The sequence below is a fragment of the Haliotis rubra genome, unplaced genomic scaffold (genome assembly GCF_003918875.1).
Source record: "Haliotis rubra isolate DU_JTF1 unplaced genomic scaffold, ASM391887v1 Scf8, whole genome shotgun sequence".
Lineage (NCBI taxonomy): Eukaryota > Metazoa > Mollusca > Gastropoda > Lepetellida > Haliotidae > Haliotis > Haliotis rubra.
In genome coordinates, this window is record NW_025767523.1 from 3,303,010 (window position 1) to 3,324,915 (window position 21,906).

Here is a 21,906-nt window from a genome sequence, read left to right on the forward strand (position 1 = left end):
AACAAACAAACCAGCATTAATATCAGTGAAATAAACCGTCGGCCCTAATGTCCGTGTTTAATTACACTACACCTGCCAACCCCCAGGCACCTGGATATTAACTACGGTTCTGTCAACATTCAGCCGGTCGTCGTGAAGAACCAACTACACCGCCTCGTTAACAGTGAGTAGCAGTTATGGGACCATTAGTACGCTTTAAAGCACCGACGGTATAAAAAGTCTCTGCTTAAGACAGTCATCGATTCTCAGTTTACAAACGGTTTGTACACTTTACAATTAACCATTTGTTTTGTGAGGTATGCTGAATCAACAGGATAGTGATGCTCTTACAGTTTCGCCCGTGAAGATCCGGATTAGAATTTGTCTTCAGCAACCCATGCTTGTCGTAAGATTAGACTAACGGGATCGGGTGGTCAGGCTCGCTGACTTGGTTGACATATTGTATCATATCCCAGTTGTGTAGATCGATGCTCATGCTGTTGATCATTGGATTATTTTGTCTGCACAGTTTGGATACGATTGCATCGGTCACCCTGACCATGCGATCCCATTAGTCGCCTGATACGACAAGCATTGGAATAACAATTCTAACCCGGATCTTCACGTGTCTATTGAAAATGAAACACCTCGGTGTCGTGTTTTGACTGTAACGTCATGCACAATGCCTCATGGTTCCAGTTTTCCAGGACTTCTTCTGCTATGGTCGCGTCAGCGACTTCTACCCAAGTCCGTTTAGCGGCACGGAGTACTTCATCTGTGCCAATGGCAAGTTCTTCCGTGTTACCTGCGCCGTAGGCCTCCGCTTCAACCCTCAGACCAAATACTGCGACCGTGCGGCCAACGTCCCGGGCAACATCGGCACTACCACACAGTGGAACCGTGAGTAATACTTCAGCTGTATTTATCGGCTGTAGGTGTATGTAAACTATCAGCTCATACTCAAGCATTCATATTGTACACGTAGCATGCGAAACTCTGGAGAGGAATCACATAAATCATATTGATAAGCAAGTTCCACATAAGCGACGTGGTGTAGTACATGCATTGCGCTTGTTTCGAAGTATGGAAACCCGCCTGGTGCAAGGACGAGCTTGGTGAGTATTATGTATGGTGAATGTATAGGTAGGTTCGAAATGCGGCATGGAATCTTCTGACAGACTGGACAGAAGCCTTGACCAGCACAAGTTGCACACGTACGGCGTTAGTTAAGTGAATTAATGTTCAATTGATGTATTAATGCTATGTTCACCCTAACCATACTGGGGCTTTGAATGTCGTTGTGTGTCATTTAACTCCTACTAACTGCTGCTAACGCTTCTAACCCTTACTAACCTCTCATCTTCAGCTTCAGCCACAAACATTGACGACTTCTGTCAAGGTCGTGCCAACGGCCTCTACACTGACCCCTACAGCTGCTCCAAGTACTACCAGTGCTTCATGCAGCTTGGCTTCGTGAGGACCTGTCCCCATACGAGGCCTTTAACGCGCGCGTCCAAGCCTGCGACAACCCCTACAGAGTGCCCGGATGTTGACGTCATCACTAACACCTGTCTCTGTACGAATAAACCAGCGTCACGTGACCTGTTGTGTTGCATTGTCTACGTCTATTGGATGAGTGAGTGAGTATAGTTTTACGCCGCTTTTAGCAACATTCCAGCAATATCACGGCGAAGCTTGAGCAATAGGCTTGAACAACTTCACATATTGTACCTATATGTCAGGAACAATCCCGGGAATATGAAAAGACTGAGCTAACCTCTTGACTTCCCCACTTCCTCTACGTCTCTTGGCTAATTAAAATGGTTTTAAAACTGTATGGGGATATTGTGTGTCGCACAATACGCTTGAAGACAGAATGGTTAGAAAATGTTAGTCCAGTGTGTTGCGACCTATTACACTCTCTCAAAAAAAGAAACGCAACCCCTGTTTTTTTTGGTAATGTTTATATCAATTTTAACTGGTTATTACATTTGTATTTTTAAAGATAATGCCATGAAATTTGACATGGTGAACCTGAGGTCAGCACGGTATAAGGTAACAGTTAATGCAGGTCAGTATCGAACTCTCAATTTACGCTAGGGGGCGTTGTCTTCAGTATCTCGTTGTAGAGCCACGAGCTCTAATCACAGCAGTGCACCTCCTCGGAACAGAACGAATCAGACGGCGGATGTTTTCCTGGGGGATTGCTCTCCACTCTTCCTGGAGTGCTGCGGCCAGATCAACCAACGTGTGCGGTTGTGGTGTACGTGCACGAACACGACGATCCAGCTGGTCCCACAGGATTGATGTCTGGCGATCTGGAGGGCCACGGCATCACGTTGACGTTTGAATTCTGTAGGAATGCCACTGTTGCACGCTGTATGAGGGCGGGCATTGTCATGTTGAAACAACTCCCTCTGTTGGTCGATTATCGGCAGAAGATGTGGCTGTAAGACGTCATCAATGTACCGTTGTGCCGTCAAATTGCCACGAATGATGACCAAGTCTGACCGTTGGTTGTAAGACATGGCTCCCCATACCATGATGCTTTCTCCTCCAAATCTGTCGACCTGTCGAACGCAGTTCGGTGCAAAACGTTCATTTGCTCGTCTATAGACACGTTGTCTACCGTCACGTCGTTGAAGAAGAAAACGAGACTCGTCACTAAACCAGACTCTTCTCCAGTTTCTTAGGGTCCATCTCCTTACGTTAGTACACCACCTGAGACGTTGGCGTCGATGTTGGCGTTCAAGACGGGCCCAACAACTGGTCTTCTTGCACGTAAATTTGCCTCATGTAAACGGTTCCTGATGGTTTGGGCCGATACTCTCCTCAAACCTGGCACCTGTGTTGCAGTGATGGTGGGTGTGGCATGCCGATTACGTAGGTGGCTGAGTCGAATAAAGCGATCCTGAGCCGGTGTGGTGATCCTAGGTCTACCGCTCCTGGGACGATCTTCAATTGCATGGAACTGTGTGTAACGATTCCAAAGTCGTGAGATTGTTGTTTTGTGTACGTTTAGATGACGGGCAACTGTTCCAAAGCTTTCCCCGGCCTCAATGCGACCAATGGCAATATTTCGATTTGCTGTACTCAAACGGGGCATTTTCGAACTTGATTTGCAGAGCAAATTATGAGAGAAAAATTACAAACTACGCGTGCTTTTAAAACCCTCTACATGAACTGTGTTTTCAACGATTTGCACGTGCAACAGGCTTTTAGCATTTTGTACATGACAATTTCGCACTTTCTCAAATAACACGGATACAAAGGTCATCATGTGTGAAAATGGTTCCGTTTGGGGGGCTTATACTGATCAGATGGGAACGTATTAACAGTATTTTGAAGAAAATTCTAATTTACATTCACCATCTTTATTCTAGAAATGATGTCAGATATTTAGATAGGGGTTGCGTTTCTTTTTTGAGAGAGTGTAGAATAAAAACTGCATAATTCGAGGCTTTGGCTTGGCTAACTCATTTGTAAAAAATATATCTAATCGTGATACCACGATTATCGGATTTGTTTATTGCGTAGATAACACCAGATATTATATATTACCCGTGAAGATCCGGGTTCGGACTGGTCTTCAGAAACCCATGCATGCATGGCGTGAAAGGCGACTAACACTAACAGGATCGGGTGGTCAGGCTCGCTGACTTGGTTGAAACATGTCATCGTATCCAAATTGCATAGGTCGATGCTCATGTTGTTGATAACTTGATTGTCTGGTCCTGGCTAAACTATTTACAGACCGCCGTTACATAGTTGGAATATTGCTGAGTGCAGCGTTAAACAACAAACAAACAACAAAGCCATTGTATTTTGTTGGGCACGAGAAGGCATACAACTAATATAAGTTGGTTTAAAAACACAAATGGTAATTCAAAGGTGCTGTATTTATCAGCGAATATCTCCAAACATGTGATGTCCATATGACTACTCGGGGAACGTCGGGCGGCGCCATTTTATTGAGTGAAATACGAGGTTTCAGGTTTATTCGAGGATCACCGAGCTGATACAGTGTTGCCTGTGAGTGAGTGAGTGAGTGAGTGAGGTTTTACGATGCACTCAGCAATATGCCAGGTACATGGCGGCGGTCTGTAAATAATCGAGTCTGGACCAGACAATCCATTGATCAACAGTATGAGCATCGATCTGCGCAACTGGGAACCGATGACATGCGTCAACCAAGTCAGCGAGCCTGACCACCCGATCCCGTTAGTCAGTGGTTTTACTGCAACACTCAAAACATACAAAGATGGCGGCGGAGCAAACCGTTGCTGAGAAACGGTAATGCTTTCCTGAAGCTAATCCGAAGGGAGAATGACGCAGTGTATTGAAATAACAAGGTGTCTGACCACCCGTATTGCTGAAACCTGGTGACATCGAGAATATAAGGATACTTGATAGTACACTTTCGTGTTTGCTGCGTGTTGTTTCTTTTCATGTGAGTTGTAGCCCATGACAAAGATAGTATAATTGCACAAGTATGTTAAATAGAGAATCTCACCAAAGTGTCTACTGATATCAATTATATCAAAACGAGTTGATAAATTTACAAATATCCGAGGCTTGCCGAGGATATTTTTACTTTTATCAACGAGTGTTGATATAATTGATATCAGTAGACAAGAGGATGAGATTCTATTTATCATAAAAAATCACTCTTCATTAGTTTTCAATGAAAAATGTGCATCTCTGTACACAGCACTATCATTAGACTTGCAATGCAGTGATGTCAAACCATTGTGACATTATCAAGTTCATGACGTCATATCATTGTCAGGGCATTGTACAAAACCTACTGTCAACACAATAACTCCTAGGATATATCGTATGATCTCACACAAGCAATATCTCACAGTTTTGGATGATAAACTCACTTTGCATATCTCGAGACATGTTCAAAGGCCAATGAAATACCATTCCCGTTGGCAGCAGTCGGTAGCACACTATTAATTTACATTCCAATTATTCGTCTTCTATCACATGACAATAGCTGCCGAGCCCGCACCACAAGTTCCTATCTACATACATACACATACATATTCATGTGGCCACCATCTGGTCATCTACCAACGGATTCGTGGGTTCTTTTAAGTGCACAGGGTTGTGTACTGTACACTAGGGGTTGTGACAACACTGAAAGAGTCTGCACACAAATTTGAGTACAAGGTTGTTTATACCCCGTCACAGCTGGGCTCGATCCCGGCACCTCCAAGCTCGCTGGATTACTAGCCTGGCGCCTTAGACAGCTCGCCTACCGCGCCCCCAAGCTCGCCCCCCGCGCCCCCCATTATCTGTGGGAGATAATCTATGACCGCAGTCTTCAGAGATAAGACGTTGGAAAGCATAGCATTACGCAACCAGAAAGTCTGAGCAGTCCCTTTCGATCGTTGACAGACTGCACACTGAAAACCTTCATTGTTGATTGCCAAAGTGAGGTAGGTATGGAGCTTATAGGGGTGTATGTAGATCTCATTTTTACATTTTATTTTACTACATATCAATCATCGGATTGTGTGGTCCAGACTTGGCCATTTACAGGCTGCTCTTACATGAAAGAATGTTGCGTCATTTAAACTTGTGTAGAACTCAACTTTGTTTGTGTTTGCATTATATACACATCTGTTTGTGGGATTAACTAGTTACATAAGGTCCACAGGAGCCTTACCGAGTCGTGGGAAGCCAAAATATGTACCAGATGGTGAGGCTCGCGGACGTGGTTGTTGGCGGGTCATAGTACCCCGTTGGAGTGAGTGAGTGAGCAATATTGCAATATTCCAGCAATATCACGGCGGGGGACACCATAAATGGGCTTCACACATTGTGCCCATGTGGGGATTCGAACCCGGGTCGTCAGCGTGACGAGCCGACGCTTTAACCATTAGGCTACCCCACCGCCCCTTACCCCGTTGGAGCAGAGCGTTGCTTTTGGTATCAATCACTGGAATGCCTGGTCTAGACTCCCAGAGAAGGAGGATGATATTTACCACTTTGTATTTATCGCATTGTTTTTTTCAATACCTTCTTCTTGTGTTACCTCCCTTGGTGAAACGAACATCAATAATTTTATTATCTACACTGGAAGGGACAAAACGTTTAGGGAAATATTCATTTGATGTCTCTACAATGAGGGGCTATCTAAGATCAGTTTTATTTGATTAAGTAAGCGTGTTGTTTTAGTGTTTTGAATCCATTATGGTAAGAATAACTTTTTTACCATGCAGATAACATTTAACACATTCACCTTGTGATTAGCACCAGGATGTAATGACTCAGCCCTTAGGAACTGAAACACGCTGCAGTTCACACGCAACAGTCCGATGCTTATCTATAGCTAATACACAAACCAATGAAATAACAGAAGGAAGTAACATCTCAAAACCCCATGCGGTTACCAGGATGCAACGACTTCCATTGTTTAGACGGTTGTCAGTAGGCACCTACACAGATATTCACTGTGTTACTGTCATTTTAATAATCGTTGTTAATTCACGTCGATGATATATGCTTATATACCCCGAGTTCCGTGAATATGTGAAAGAAGAGGCTTTCACACATGTATTCCTGTATTTCTTGTCAAGTATGGTACGCACATTCCTTATTGACAAATGAGCACTACTGTTTTCTTTAGTTTTTAAAGGCATCCATCAAACGCTTAATTTCAGCCCTGCTTTAACACAATACACGGTGTACAGTTCAGCATTTATTTGTTTGCGTACATTTCTTTAACAATAAATTAAACTGTGTAGGAAGAATGTGATTTCCTGTCTACATATTTCGGTCACGTGTTACACTTGGTCTTCCAGCCCACGGATGTCTCTCAATGGTATCCTCCAATGTCAATTTACAAACGTGGTAACGATGCACACTTCAATGAGTCAGCTGATTGTTAAAAGCATATCACTTAATAGGCGGTGTCTTACTGCGAGCTTAGGTCCGGGAGTTTAAAGTTACGCCAATCCTTCACTTTATCGGGCATGTGACACGCACATCACAGGTTATGGAAAAATTATGATGAAACATACAATAGACAGACAGACAGACAGACAGACAGACAGACATTTTTATTCAGTAATAGGCCACTGGCCCAAAATACATTCATAAATATAATAAGAAGTTACATGCGTTTTACGAGGGAGACTATATAATGTTGTAGATTATCCCTGGTTTTACATAAAAACATCAGAATCTCTTATTTTCCCAACATTATATAAAAACAGGCACAAATTATTTATAACATTTATGTTTTTTGAAGTCATTATGTTTATAAAACTGTGTTGTGAAATAGGATGTTTCAAATATTTACCCAGAAACTTATTCCTTATATCTACAATAAAGTAAAACATGTATTTCATCTTCAATTAAATTAAGATTATTTTTGTAGCAAAAAGGACAGAATCTTGAATAATAAGGGACATTGTTATATCTACCGGTAGAATAGAATAAAGCATTAGAATCTGTCTTTTTTTTATCATTACCTATCCTTCATATATTTGCCCAACAGAAAACAAATAAAACAAATATTACATTTTTTCTGTGGCAGTTCATGTTGGTTTTCATAGTAAATAGTTTGCCTTCACAAAAATTGTAAATTTGCAGTTTTCAGTTATGACTGAACACCGAGGTGTTCCACATCGAGGTGTTTGACATTTTGTTACACTGACTGATTAACCTTTTTTCATAGTATCACTTTTATACAAAATTGGAAGATTTGCTTTTATAATGGGCATAATTGTACAGTTATTAGGATTGTAGGAACATCTCTGTATTTTGTTTCTTTTGTTTTCATAAGTGTCTCTCTTGGGACTTTTATTGTTTTATGACCAGCATTTACAACTACCTAAGAAGATATGTCTGATTGCTGTCGTGTCGGGAAGGATAAAATTTACATATTGTTATAGTATTCGATTCGTTCATTACCGTTATCTGTACATAGGTTAATAATATTTTTACAAATTGCACCTTTCGACCTGATAAAACCGTCTTATTATCTATTACATATTACCTATTGTTACTAACTGTAACGTCATACGCATGATGACGACATAGCTACTAGTTACCGTTAACCGTCGCCTATGACGACACTTAGTTTTCATTGTACACATGAAGAGCCGTTGAACGGCAAAAGATTTTGTGCAGATAAAGTCTCGAGTTTGAGATATAGATGTACAGATAGTTCATCTATAGATAGTCTTATACATGAATATTTAGTGTGATAATTTAGTTTCACTTTCATCCTCATTGTTCAATCTGATCCATGAAGAACTAGTTTAGCCCAGCTTCAATAAGTAGCCAACTGCATCGAGGTGCTGGATTGCAGTCTATAATAATACTGTTTTTACTTAAAAACTCATTCGTGTATATTTCACCTTTACTCCAATATACTAAGCGTGGCTTGCTGTTTTCTATCATATGAATACAAGAACATTCACTAACTACAACATACCCTTCGCTCTTGTCCTTTACTTTCTGGTTATTAGACAACCTTTACAACAACATAATTACTGGTCAATAGGAGTTTAAGCATGTAGTTCTTCTGGGAGAGCTGATGGGCTGTGCTCATTACATGCCATGGGGGTGCCTCTACTCAGATAATTAATCCCTAATTAATCCCTGTAGTAGTCTGTCGTACAGACCCTGAAGCAAATATATCCAAGAAAGGCCACGCAAGTCTAGAAAATGTGGCAAGTCTAGATTTACTCAGCTTCAGGAAAATGAAGAAAGTCTCAGGGCTCCTTTTCATGATATATATTTTCTTTTTACTATGAACTTTTTTCAGTAAAATATGTTCATTTCAGAGACTAGTTGTTAATCTATCCCTGTAGTTAATTTGGGATGTAGTTCAAATGGGATGTAGTTCTTATGGGAGTAAACCGCGAGAGGATACATATTCCGTATGTGCGGAAAATGAGCGAGGGGTTGCACCGGGTGATGCATTCTGCCCTTGTGTTTTACTGTGCCCGGCTTAGTATTTGGTTATGGCAGCGTGGCAACAGGTAAGGATACCGAAATTCATTGGACAGGTACATGTGTGTGAATATGTAGCATCGACGTCATGAAGCTTTAACAAGTTTCACACTGATTATATCGTGTTTCAATACATGTATATGTAGTTTATATGAAACGTACTACGACTATGGGATTACAGCTAAACTGCCGTGTTTCCCTATCGTGACGAGTACTCAACACAACGGTTCACGTTAACCTTGATCACTCACTTATTGTATTATCAAAAATATTGACGGAAATCTTGCCATTAAAGGGGCACTTTTGGCATCGTAATTGCAATGAAGACTTCATCTACTTTATACTTTACACTATCCTCTCTTCCTTCATGGCCCGTGAAGGTCCGGGCTAGAATATTGATCTTCAGTAACCTATTAATCTTCAGTAGCTTGTCGTAATAGGTGACTAACGGGATCGGGTGATCAGGCTCACTGACTTGGTTGACACATGTCATCTGTTCCGAATTGCGTGGATCGATGCTCATGATGTTGATCACTGGATTGTCTGGTCCAGACTCGATTATTTACAGATCGCCGCCATATAGCTGGAATATTGCTGAGTCACTCACTCACTCACTCACTCTTCCTTCATCCTCATTTTCATAAACTCTACTTTTAATAACGCCTGACACTAATTACATTTTACAGAGTACACCAAAGTGATTCCTTCGTGAGCCCCATGTCGAAACCAAATTATAATCGTCTCTTCCAACATATGCTTGCCATAAGAGGCGATTTAATAAATTTGATGATTTGGTTCATTGAATGTCACCGAAGCCCGAGAGTCTATACCATTGCTCATACTATCAATCACTGGTTTATCTGGTTTAGAAAGGATTGTGTACAGGCTGTCGATGTGTAGCAAGAATGCAATGTCACAGACCATATAGGGTTGTATGGCAAGAGGAATGGCTTCCTCGTTCCAACATTCAACCTTCCCTTTACCTCCTGCAATATTCAAGCAGCATAAGCATTGGGTGTCTACGCTAAGAACTTCAGGGGATATAAGCGTACATGCTCTTTCTTCAAAGATTTAAAACAATGACATGCGATTCTTGCTCAAAAGTTGTTGGAACAAGGCAGCGACATTCAAGGTCATTAGTGAGTGAGTGAGTTTGGTTTTACGCCGCCTTTAGCAAAATTACAGCAATATCACTGCTGGGGACACCAGAAAAGGCCTTCACACATTGTGCCCATATGGGTATTCGAACACCGGTCCAGCGTGAGGAGCGAACGCCTTAAGCACAAGGCTACCCCGCCGCCCCAAAGGTCTTTAGTGAAGCTTTAAGGTTGATATATGGAGGGTATTTCCAAATTGGACGCAATGTTGAAAACAATGACGTCGGGTGCAAGTTCCCATTTTGACTTGTAAGATATGTACCCGTGTTTGTTCAGACGAACAATTGATTTACCTATGCGTGTGTTTGTGGAGGGACAGGATACGCTGACTTTCTCGTTAACCCCTGGTAACATCTCTATTTGATAACGATCCATAGTGAGTGAGTATTGTTTTACGCCGCTTTAAGCAATATTCCAACAATATCACGCCGGGGACACCAGAAAAGGGCTTCACACATTGCACCCTTGTCGGGGGAATCGAACACGGGTCTTTGGCGTGACGAGCGAATGTTTAACAGCTAGGCTGATAGTGATATCTATTTAGCCGGCATTGTAGATCAGATTTCTGAGATGGCCTTGTCGTTATATACATCACACGAGCACTAGGTACAGGAAACACGCGATGACCTACGTTATCTGGGGTTACCTGCTCTTTTTAACGCGCAGTCTGGTATATAGTCCACGACACTTCATAATTACGTTTTCATCCTCGTGTCTCTTCCAGATGATCCCCCGAGCGTCCCTGTTGCTGCTCCCCCTAGCGGGAGTCATCTTCCTGGCTCTGCATGCTGCCCAAGGTGAGATAACTTGATGAAAACTTGTATACCATAACACTGACCATCATGTTTAACACGTTTTATTTCTAGATGATATTTCCGACTGAAAAATCAGAAAACAGAATTATACTTTACTTAACATTTTTCATCACAGACAAAAAAACAACTATACATGTATATGTTTTATAAGATTACAAACAATGACTTGATTAACAATTTTGAGCTAATATATATCTGCACGTATGAGCTATAAACATGGGGTGGATGGGGTGTAATTCCATCTTGTTGTGCCAGACACAGGGTAATGAAAAGTAGCATGTTTCAATATTATCTTGGCGACCTACGTGTAAACTTTGGTCGTATAGCGTGGAATAAGCGTGAAACAAAATCACTTGCAGCGTTTCATGTGTTCACCCCAGAGACCGCATATGCATTTGACAGGAAAACGCAGCAAATTTGCAAGTTTAATGAAAGAACGAGTATGCCGTTTCTCGTCAGAAATTACAGTCTGCGAACCCATCAGACAGGCACGGTTATATGTTATCGTGCTAATGAGGTTACACTATTTCCACATCAAATTTGTCACTGCAATTCAAACGAACAGATAGAACTTTGTTCAGAAGCAGAATGTCAGCACAGACCATCAGGAATCGAGGTCACAGTCGTTATCGACTTCTTCTGTTCCAACAATGTTATCAGTGTGAAGTTCGTGTTGGGGGATCATGGAACGTCATATATTATTTTTTCAAGAATATGATGCCGCAGTTCACGTTTTATTACCTGGAAGACTGCACTATGATACACAACAATTTCAATAAGAAGACTCTTTCTGCTTCCTTCGTTGCTCTAAATTAACAAGTGCCAATTTTAACTGAGTAAAGTTATCGAGAACATTGCTTTGTGGTGATAAACCTTATCAGAATTGTTTCCAGAACTGTCTGGACCTGTTGCTGTTTTGTTTGATATATTTCATCAGGTTTTGGACTAGTGGTGTACAGACATTTACAACGGTTTGGGGTGTTTTTCCAGAAAAATATATATATATTTATCCCTTCTTATACCTTCCATAGAAAACCTGTTCGAACTTGACATCATTTGTCTAGTGCATGTGTTACTGCACCCACTTTCACACAAGTCATCCACCATGAGAGTGTATTAGTAGACCAACTGTCATACATGTCACCCCACATGTTACAGGTTCAGAGCCCAGGAGAGTGTGTTACTACACCAACTGTCATACATGTCATCCTCCATGTTACAGGTTCAGAACCCAGGAGAGTGTGTTACTACACCAATTGTCATACATGTCGCCCCCGATGTTACAGGTTCAGAGCCCAAGAGAGTGTGTTACTACATCAACTGTCATACATGCCATCCTCCATGTTACAGGGTCAGAGCCCAGGAGAGTGTGTTATTGAACCAACTGTCATACATGTCATCCACAATGTTACAGGGTCAGAGCCCAGGAGAGTGTGTTATTACACCAACTGTCATACATGTCATCCCCCATATTACATGTTCAGAGCCCAGGACAGTGTGTTACGACACCAACTGTCATACATGTCATCCTTCATGTTACAGGTTCAGAGCAGAGGAGTGTGTGTTACGACACCAACTGTCATACATGTCATCCACAATGTTACAGGTTCAGAGCCCAGGAGAGTGTGTTACTACATCAACTGTCATACATGCCATCCTCCATATTACAGGTTCAGAGCCCAGGAGAGTCTGTTATTACACCAACTGGTCACAGTACCGTCCCGGGAAGGGGAAATTCACGCCGGAGAATGTAGACCCTAACCTCTGCACACACTACGTATACGCCTTTGCCATTTTGCTAGGGAACAAGGTCAAAGCCTTTGAATGGAATGATCTCTCAACACAGTGGAGCAAAGGAATGTGAGTGTTATTCAAATAGAAATAATGACTGAAATCGGGTGGCATCACTGATTTGTGTCACCGTTTTCAGGAACCTGTTTTGGCGCATAATGTCATTGTTTAATGCGTCTTCTGACGATCGATTACCGGTTAGCAATAATTATGTTTCTTATTACGCCAAACCTTGATCCAAGCTCAATCACAGCTATGCACCATTTACTTGTACTCAAAAGGCTAATATTTAACATGCAGGTTCGAACGTTTCATAGCGTTGAAAACGGTCAATCCCACCATGAAGACCTTGCTTGCTGTCGGGGGATGGAATTTTGGGTCGAAGGGTTTTCATGAGATGTGTAAAACTCCAGAAGGGAGGAAGGAGTTTGCGGACTCCGTCGTCAAATTCATCCGAGAAAACAATTTCGATGGCGTGGATGTGGATTGGGAGTATCCAGCAAACAGAGGCAGTCCACCAGAGGATACACACTACTATACCGAGATGCTAAAGGTACCATGTGAATAGGGTTAGAATAAATCTCATTCGGGACAACTCGTGTCATTCCGGTATATGCGGATTGACCTCGTACGCCTTGTAGCCATTTTACAAACCATCTCAGCGCAAACGGTCAAACAAATAAAGGAAAACCAGATTCTATGGATAGTCAACTTTTTTATTTCAATGAGTGCGACGTTTCGGTGTAGGTACTAACACCGTTTTATAATCATGGAAATTATAATGAAAACCGATAATCGCAAAGAAACTATTTGACTCATTTCACATTTTCCTACGCGCGCGATTTGATTGGTTTGCCGCGATTCTTTGCAATAATGGCGTACTATACAGGTGCGAGTTTTCTTGTAGGTCACGGAAAGAGGCGAGTAGTTCGAATGAGAATTATAGATATCATTCGGGACTACTCGTGTCATTCCCGAAGAAGCCGAATGACCATTTTTTCAACTTGGTACTTACCTCGTTTATTTGTGAGTGTATATTGATGTTTTCAGACAACTTTACACTTTACAACCGCTTGATATTTAAAGAGAGTTAAAAAAAAATGAATGTTACTTTGGAACATTGTCATGCAAATACTATGCATGTTAGCGAAGAATATTAATGGGGGGCCTTCTCATAAGCACACACTGATTGGTTTGTAGCGTTAGCGGGATGAGACTTGCAGGTGACGAAACTATAGATGCAAATATCCCACTGCTTGCTGTGAGTGGCTACTACATCCGTCAACCTCAGAGATTTGCTTGATTGATCCTTGTGGGATGGTGTTCATTAAATCAATCACTGGTTTCCATAATCCGATGCGCAGATGGAGAATGCGCATGTGATGATCATCCTGCGGGGTGGTCACTCTCCGTTTGCCATTCTGTGACTGTCGGATGTGTGGCTTGTCGTATAATAAGAAGTGTCTTATTATATTAGTCTGATGATGGCCTGCTTTTTACAACCGAACATTGATGCAATATGGCTGTTCGGAGCCCCCATCTGCGACTTTCCAATGGCTACTTCCAGCTCCGCTGTTGATATTCTTGGCACTTTAATGTATGCCTTTAACATGTATATCCAGTGTGCGAAATAGCCACTGGCCCGCTAGCCCGTGGATAGTAAAAATCCAGTCGGGCCAGTAAATCTCCACAGTCACTGGCCCGGCTGGCTAGTGAATTTTCATTGGGTCATGTTGTAAATATATTAATGATGAAATTCGTGTCTGCATTCACATTTCGGGCTTGTGAATGATTTTGTGAGGTGGTGACACAAATGGACTGTTTCATGCACGTGCAATTCAACAGAATCATGGTTTTCATGATATCCCACGCATCTTACTGTGATGGATATCTGTCAGTTTAGAAATGATGTTGAACCTTTAACGTTAAATTGACATCCGTTACCAATGCTGAATGAATGTGGAAAACTATGTCTCTAGTCACATTTCAACATCATATTTTCAAATATCGCAGTGCTAGTGTCGTAACAATGTTGATATAATAAAATAGAGACTTGTTTCAGGCAGTGCACGATGCCATTGCAGCGGAAGCGCAGCAATCTGGTAGACCCCGACTTTTGTTCACGGCGGCCGTGGCGGCGGGAAAACCCACCATTGACACGGCATACGAAATCCCGGAAATTTCAAAGTAAGTAATGGAATTCACAAGATCGCAAAGATGTCATGAGTGAGTAACTCGCATGTGGGGAACAGATATCTTTTCTTATTTAAATTTATCACAGAATATAATATTATCCCAAAACAGTATTTTTGTACCCAAACAACAGATTATTACCCTATACAGTTAAGACCGTTTAATGATAAGTCGCTGTGGCAAGACGTGGCAAGTCGCAATGTGGCAAGACGTTGCAAGTCGCAATGTGGCAAGACGTGGCAAGTGAAGATGGCCTGATCCCAGCAACTCTTTATTCTGGTTCTGTATCACGTTGTGTTTTGATGCTGCATAGGATCTTGGACTACATCAGTGTGATGACCTATGACCTACACGGAAGTTGGGAGAACATCACGGGTCACAACAGCCCGCTGTATTCTCGTATTGACGAGAGTCCCGAGGACAAGTCCCTTAACCTGGTGAGTGGGTGGGCACGGCGGAGTAGCCTAGCTGTCAAAACTTGACACTGTGAGATAGCCCAAATAGGTTTACTCCTTAAAAATCTTTTGCAGTGTACCCAAGCTGTTGTAGAATACCTAAAGTCGAGGTAAAATGGAACTTACTCACCCGACGGGTAGATATGTAGAGCTGTGAATGGGTACTTCGTTAGGATGAGAAAGCCACAATAACTCGGTGCGCCTCGTGGTTGCAAGAGTTGTATACTCCCCAGGGAGTTAAGATTGTTAATACGATGTGCCGTTGAGATTGGCATCCAATGATCGAGGGAAAAAATACCATGCACTAGTTGCCTAGATATATATAAATATCCTATAATAATGACAATAACAACATGTTGTGTCAGAGACCCTATACCGATATACCAGCGCTTTAAGGCACCTTTCTACACGGTTGGCATCCGAAAGTCTCCTAACGGTTCATTATGTACAGTTTATATTATTTATCTATTTCAGGTAGGAGCTATTTCAGCAGTATTACAGTAGTTAGATTAAGGTCCACATGGTCTTGTTTCCGGCTTAGCTCACACAATTAAACCATTGAATGAGGGGGACATGTAGGCCACTGAATATCACTGTTTGTTTATTTGTTATTCAGCTTTTAACCAGTTGTGGCAAAGATACGTAAAATCTCTATGTTGAATGGTTTTGAAGTTTATCACGCTAATATCAATAACAACACTTGTTGAGATGATGTCAGAGTACAAATAATACAACTTGTATGTTGTATTTTATACTGTTTGCACCTAACTGTACTTCTGACTGTTCAAAAAGGCCTGTGGCTTTAACGCCCTAGATAAAATATATCCAATTTTCACTTCCCGTGTATTGTATCGAAGTTATACACCTGTTTGCCAGCCAGGGTATCAACAAGTACCATATTTTAACGGATGACGCTACCGGAGGTTGTACTATCGGCCTCCCGCTCTAGGGCAAATGCTACAATTCGCTGCAATACGCGTCATACCAAAATACGTTAAAATATGGTACTTGTTGGTCCCTGCCTGGCGTTCGGCATTAATGGGTACAACAAGGACTGGTCGGCTCAGAGTCAGTATAATGTGGCTGAGTGGGGTATTCATGCTTCACTGCGGCATGGTATCTCAGTGGGCTGGCACTATAAAACCAGCTTAAGTCTGGGCTAGTACAAGCAGCCGCACATACACATACACACGCATGTACGTCGTCATATGAGCGAAATATTCTCAAGCACGACGTTAAACCCAAATTCACCTCACCTCACTGCAATACGGAGGCCGTCATCAAATTAATAATCAAGTTCATACCTACAAAACTGTCACAACTGTAACCTTAATGATATAACATATATTTTTTTCATGAAAATGTACCTTGTACTCACAAATTAAGGTGTGGTGACAGTAAATTATTCATTTTTTTATTTTGTGAATACAATCGGTCATTGAACAAATAAGGTATTGGCCGTTTGCACTATTTTTGGTTTACACCTGTACTTTTTTAGCATGATATATTTGAACATGAAAATGTATAACCCTGTACTCACTTGTATGAATTAAGGTAAGGTCACAGTAAGTTCATTTTTTTATTTTGTGAATACAATCTGTCATCAAATAAATAAGACATCTACCATTTGAATTATATTTCCTTTCTACACCTGTACCCTTTTTCTATAATGTTGTATCCACTTGGATAAAATAAGGCATGAGCACAGTTAATTGTCCACTTTTGATTTTGTTTTAAAAAGTGTGCTTTATTAATTATGTTTCAGCATTGGGCAGCTGAATACTGGGTGAAGATGGGCGCACCCAGAGAGAAAATAAACATAGGCTTGGCGTTGTATGGTCGCACGTTCACCCTGTCAACTGCCGACAACACCCTAGGTGCACCTGTCAGTGGCCCCGGCACAAAAGGCCCGTACACACGCGAGGAGGGTTTTCTTTCTTATCAGGAGGTGAGAGAAGCGTGCATAAAAGTGATAACGACTTAGTTTCAAAACATCCAAAAGAAAACTGAAAATCGTTTTACATCAATTTAGTTTAAAACCTACAAAGGGCATATGTATGAAGTTAAATTTCTCGTTTCAGATCTGTGAAATGGAGCAAAATGGTGGCACAATTGTAGATATCCCCGAACAGCGCGTCCGCTATATTACCCGGGATGACCAGTGGGTGGGCTATGACGACAAACTCAGTCTCCGTGAGAAGGTAAGAACATGTTGGATGCAGGGTGACGTCAAAATGACGTCAAAATGAGTCTCCATCAGAAGGTGAACACATCTTGGGTACAGGGTGAAGAGGGTGGGCTATGACGTCAAAATGAGTCTCTCCTAGAAGGTGAACACATGTTGGGTGCACATGAATATTAATAAACGTAATAATAAAACTAAACTTGATAAAACTAAACTCACACACTCACTCACTCACCCAAAAGCACTACAATTTGTATATGAATTAGAAACTGTAATCCGAAATAAAACATGGTACACAGTGAAACATTCAATAAGTGTCATCAGGAGAGGACATGTCCCCTAGTCTTGTAAGGAGCTGGATGGACCTAGGTTTATATCCCACCTTCTGTGATTCATGAACTCATCACATGGTCAGTTTTACACTCTGTTTGACAGTTCCTAAATCCGTCGATTGGCACCAGTCTGAAACGGCTCTTTAAATATAACTTTTATTGAATATCCAAATTAAGCTGAAATTTCCAATGGATGTGTACAATGGTAAGAGGATATTGTTTATCTCATTGAGGCATGAAGCTGAGATAAGAACACTTTCCATTAATTCACGTTGGAAGGAAAATTCAGGGCGGGAGATGGAAACACAGAAACAATACAGACAACCTAAGCACAATCATGCCAGATGCAGGGTGGGTTGATTGGGCGATGGCGTCAGTTGTAGTTTGAGTCTGTCAGAGGGTAAGCACAGGTTGAATGCAGGGTGGAGAGTCTTGGTAATGACGTCAAACTGAGTCTCCCCCAGAAGGTGAACAGATGTTGGGTGCAGAATGAACAGGGTGGGCAATGACGTCAAAGTGTGGCTCCGTCAGAAGGTGAACACATGCTGGGTGTCTGTCATTTGACGCTGGGTAGAGTTGTGGACAAAGATGACAAAGGCGTTAAAACAATGTTTACAGACACAGGCCCAATCATCGTGTAAAGGTGAGCGTATCCTGTCCTGCTGGTGACATCCATCACAAACACTTGCAAAGGCTATCTACTGTGCACGGGAACTAATGGGGGACTTCATGATGGTTACTGAACTAGTATCACTTACTGTTATCTTTTTTGCTGAACCATCCTTACTTACTGTTATATCCGTGCTGAACCATTTTCACTTAGTGTTGTCTTCCATCTGAACCGTCTGGCTCACTCTAACTTCTGAACTGGTTTCACTTACTGTTATGTTCTTGCTGCAGGTGTGCTACATCAAGTCAAGTGGTTTTGGAGGTGTGATGGTGTGGGCCCTGGACTTAGATGACTTCTCAGGGTCCGACTGCGGCCAAGGCCCCTATCCCCTACTCCACACCATCGTTGACGAACTCGCCAGCCCAGACAGAACTAACTGTGTAGGACCAGGACCGTAAGATTTGTTTTAAAGAACACTATAAAAGGAGTATATATTCAATGCAAAGACATGATTTGATAATATGTTTTGTGAAGGGTTTTCGACAAAAGTAGTCCTGTTGCCGCTCCTTTCTTTCAACTGATGCTATGGTTTACGTTGCAAGACAATATGGGCAGGGGTACAAACTCAGTGAGGATAGTGAGGATAGCCGTGTATTCAGGCCAGGATACATCGTGGATGTAAATTCCAGACCAGCTCTGATTACAGTTCTTGGTTTGCTAACACCTGACACCTGTTCAGTGATTTCATTTAAGGCGTAGAATCTCTACTGTTGTTTCAGATGATGTTCTCACTCACTCACTATGTCAGTCACTCAACCATAACATGATTGAGAACGATGGAGAATGATTTATGAATGATATATACATATACATATATATATATATATATATATATGCCAGTTGGTAAAAAGGTTAAGGAAAGGCACACCAGGTGGTGACGTCATGTACAAATAGCTCATTTGCATTGCAACACCATGCATTTCTTAGTGCTGAGAATTTAACCTGATAATCGCAATAATTGCTCTTCCATGGAAGTAGCTGCTGCTGCAGTGGATGAAGATAGCTGTTTACCTGCTGCTGCTTGCGTAGATAGTAGATGGTTGATGGTTACTTTCGATGGTTATTTGCTCATTCTATGTAGCAGTAGGCAAATCTTTGATCCTTTGAGCCTTATCTGGATCTGCCTCAACCGCCTGTCCTGAGACCAGTTGACCAGGAAACTTGCTCTTTCTTCTGGAGAAGAAACACTTGTCTGGGGTGAGCTCAATTCCTGTCTCCCTAGGACTGGAAGGATAGAACACCTGTTTTCTGCTTTGTTGTCCTTTGTTGTTAGTTAATTGAGCTGCCTGAAGTCCACGCACATACGGAACTGTCCACCTTTCTTGCGGTTCAATACAACATTAAATGACCAAGATTAGAGGACTGATAAATAATTCAGTTTAACGTCTTGGTATCTTCTTGGTGGTATCCATCAGTGGCTCTGTTCCAAATATCGTTTTCAAGGTCAGTGTTGTTTTTAACTGTTGTGAGATGTTCAGTGTCCTGTTCTCTTCTGAAAAAAACCCAATGAAACTGAAGCAATTTCTTTCCCAAGCTGGTGTTGTTCAAGTGTGATGATCTTCAGTTGAACCACCTTGGAGTTCAAGGACTACAGAGTCCTAAGTCACAAAGACAACGTGTCATTGTAGGAAGCATGCTTGTACAAGAATCCCAGGGATGGGATGATGAAATGAGTGTGTTCAGCACTTCCTGTCCTACATAATGAGTAGTTGTGTCCAGTTCCCATTCTTATCTTGAGTTATCTAAGGATCGAACGCATTAGAAATCAGATCATTCTTTATCACCACCTACAAACCCAACTGAACAGCAAGGTCATTCTAAATTCCTATGTAAAATAGTACTGTTTCTTGGTAGCATAAACAATATACGAACTTCTACTTTTATCTCCGTTAGATGTGTTTAATGACGCTACACTTTCCAACCCCAAGGCACCAGGATATTAACCACGGTTCTGTCACCACCCAGCGTCCAGTCACCACCACAAGGAAAACCTACACTACCCCATCAGTCGTGGTGACAAACCAACCACAGGTCACCAACGGTCCCGTTTACAGTGAGTAGCCGTTATATGACCATTATCATCAGAGACCATATACCGATATCATTTGTGTCCAGTGGTGTGTGTGAGTTTGGCTTTAAGCCGCTTTTAGCAATATTACAACAATATCATGGAGGGGGACACCAGAAATGGGTTTCACACAGTGTACCCATGTGGGGAATCGATGAACCAACGCATTAACCACTAGGCTACCACACCGCCCCTGTCCAATGTTAGCAATTGAGAGGCCATTGTACAAGATATGTGGACACTGTGCAATATTTACTCAATTGATCCTTCTGTTTTTTCGAGGTGGCCTAGTGGTTAAAGTGTTCGCTTGTCACACAAGAATATTGCTGGAATATTGCTAAAAGCAGCATATGCGTAAAACCAAACTCACTCACAGTTTTAATCAAGGTGTTGTACTGTTGACATGTGCATAATGAGAATTCCATCGTGACCTATAATCACATGTTATTGTAGATATTCTTGCCTCTAAGTATTACTCGATATCTATATCTTTAACAACAGTATCGGGATCGCAGCAATGCAGTGACTATAGATTCTAAACCCAATTAGAATAGAGTTATTAAACAATATCATTAAATGCAGAAACTACAAAACTATATTGATTTTTTCCAGTTAATATATAAGTAAACTGGCAGCTGACAAAAACTTAAAAATGAAACTTCAAACAATATATAACACATTTGCAAACTAACACCCTGGTTACACTGGGTTACAACAGAAAATTGGCCTCTGCTCGCCAGCACTAGCTCAGACTCGCAATATAGTCGCAAATTAGTCTCAACGTGGTATCCATGGTCTCAAACATGGTCTCTTTGGTCACAAGTACTCTCCATCGGTCACAAAGGGGTTTGCCAGTGTTTTTGACTGTCAAAACACTCGCAAAAGTTGTGCGACCGATGACAGTCGCAAGAGGCCTCAATGTGGTTGCAATGAGATCGCACAGGTCTCAATGCACTCTCAATTAGGTCTCAATGATCGTAACGGACTCCCCATTCGGTTGCATCAATGATCTCAAAGTTTGATGATTTTTTCAGTCGGTAAGTATTGCACCTACTAATCCTGACTGAGTTGCAACTCGATCACATACACTCACAGGATCGCCGATAGTCGCAACGATCGCCACAGGCACTCTCAATGAGGTAGCAAATCGATCTCTAATGGTTGCAAGGGTCGCATCTGAGTCGTAGCACACTCGCATATATATAGATTCGTAAAGTAGAAGCGACCCTATTGAGACCCGATTGAAATCTCTGAGACCAATGAGAGCGGTCTCATAGTCAGGACG

The 21,906-nt window shown here is 41.8% G+C and overlaps 1 protein-coding gene across 1 annotated transcript in view; it reads left to right on the plus strand.

The window, feature by feature from the left end:
- Positions 1-21,906, plus strand: part of LOC124261496 — a 78,066-nt gene that overhangs the window by 50,947 nt on the left and 5,213 nt on the right. Inside the window, exons 26-38 of the mRNA XM_046695816.1 lie at positions 87-163; positions 679-879; positions 1,346-1,615; positions 5,323-5,426; positions 10,837-10,909; positions 12,598-12,787; positions 13,019-13,271; positions 14,781-14,905; positions 15,225-15,348; positions 17,132-17,314; positions 17,448-17,567; positions 18,784-18,947; positions 20,482-20,606. Coding sequence (XP_046551772.1) covers positions 87-163; positions 679-879; positions 1,346-1,615; positions 5,323-5,426; positions 10,837-10,909; positions 12,598-12,787; positions 13,019-13,271; positions 14,781-14,905; positions 15,225-15,348; positions 17,132-17,314; positions 17,448-17,567; positions 18,784-18,947; positions 20,482-20,606 — 2,009 coding nt within the window. The remainder of the gene's footprint in view (positions 1-86; positions 164-678; positions 880-1,345; positions 1,616-5,322; positions 5,427-10,836; positions 10,910-12,597; positions 12,788-13,018; positions 13,272-14,780; positions 14,906-15,224; positions 15,349-17,131; positions 17,315-17,447; positions 17,568-18,783; positions 18,948-20,481; positions 20,607-21,906) is intronic.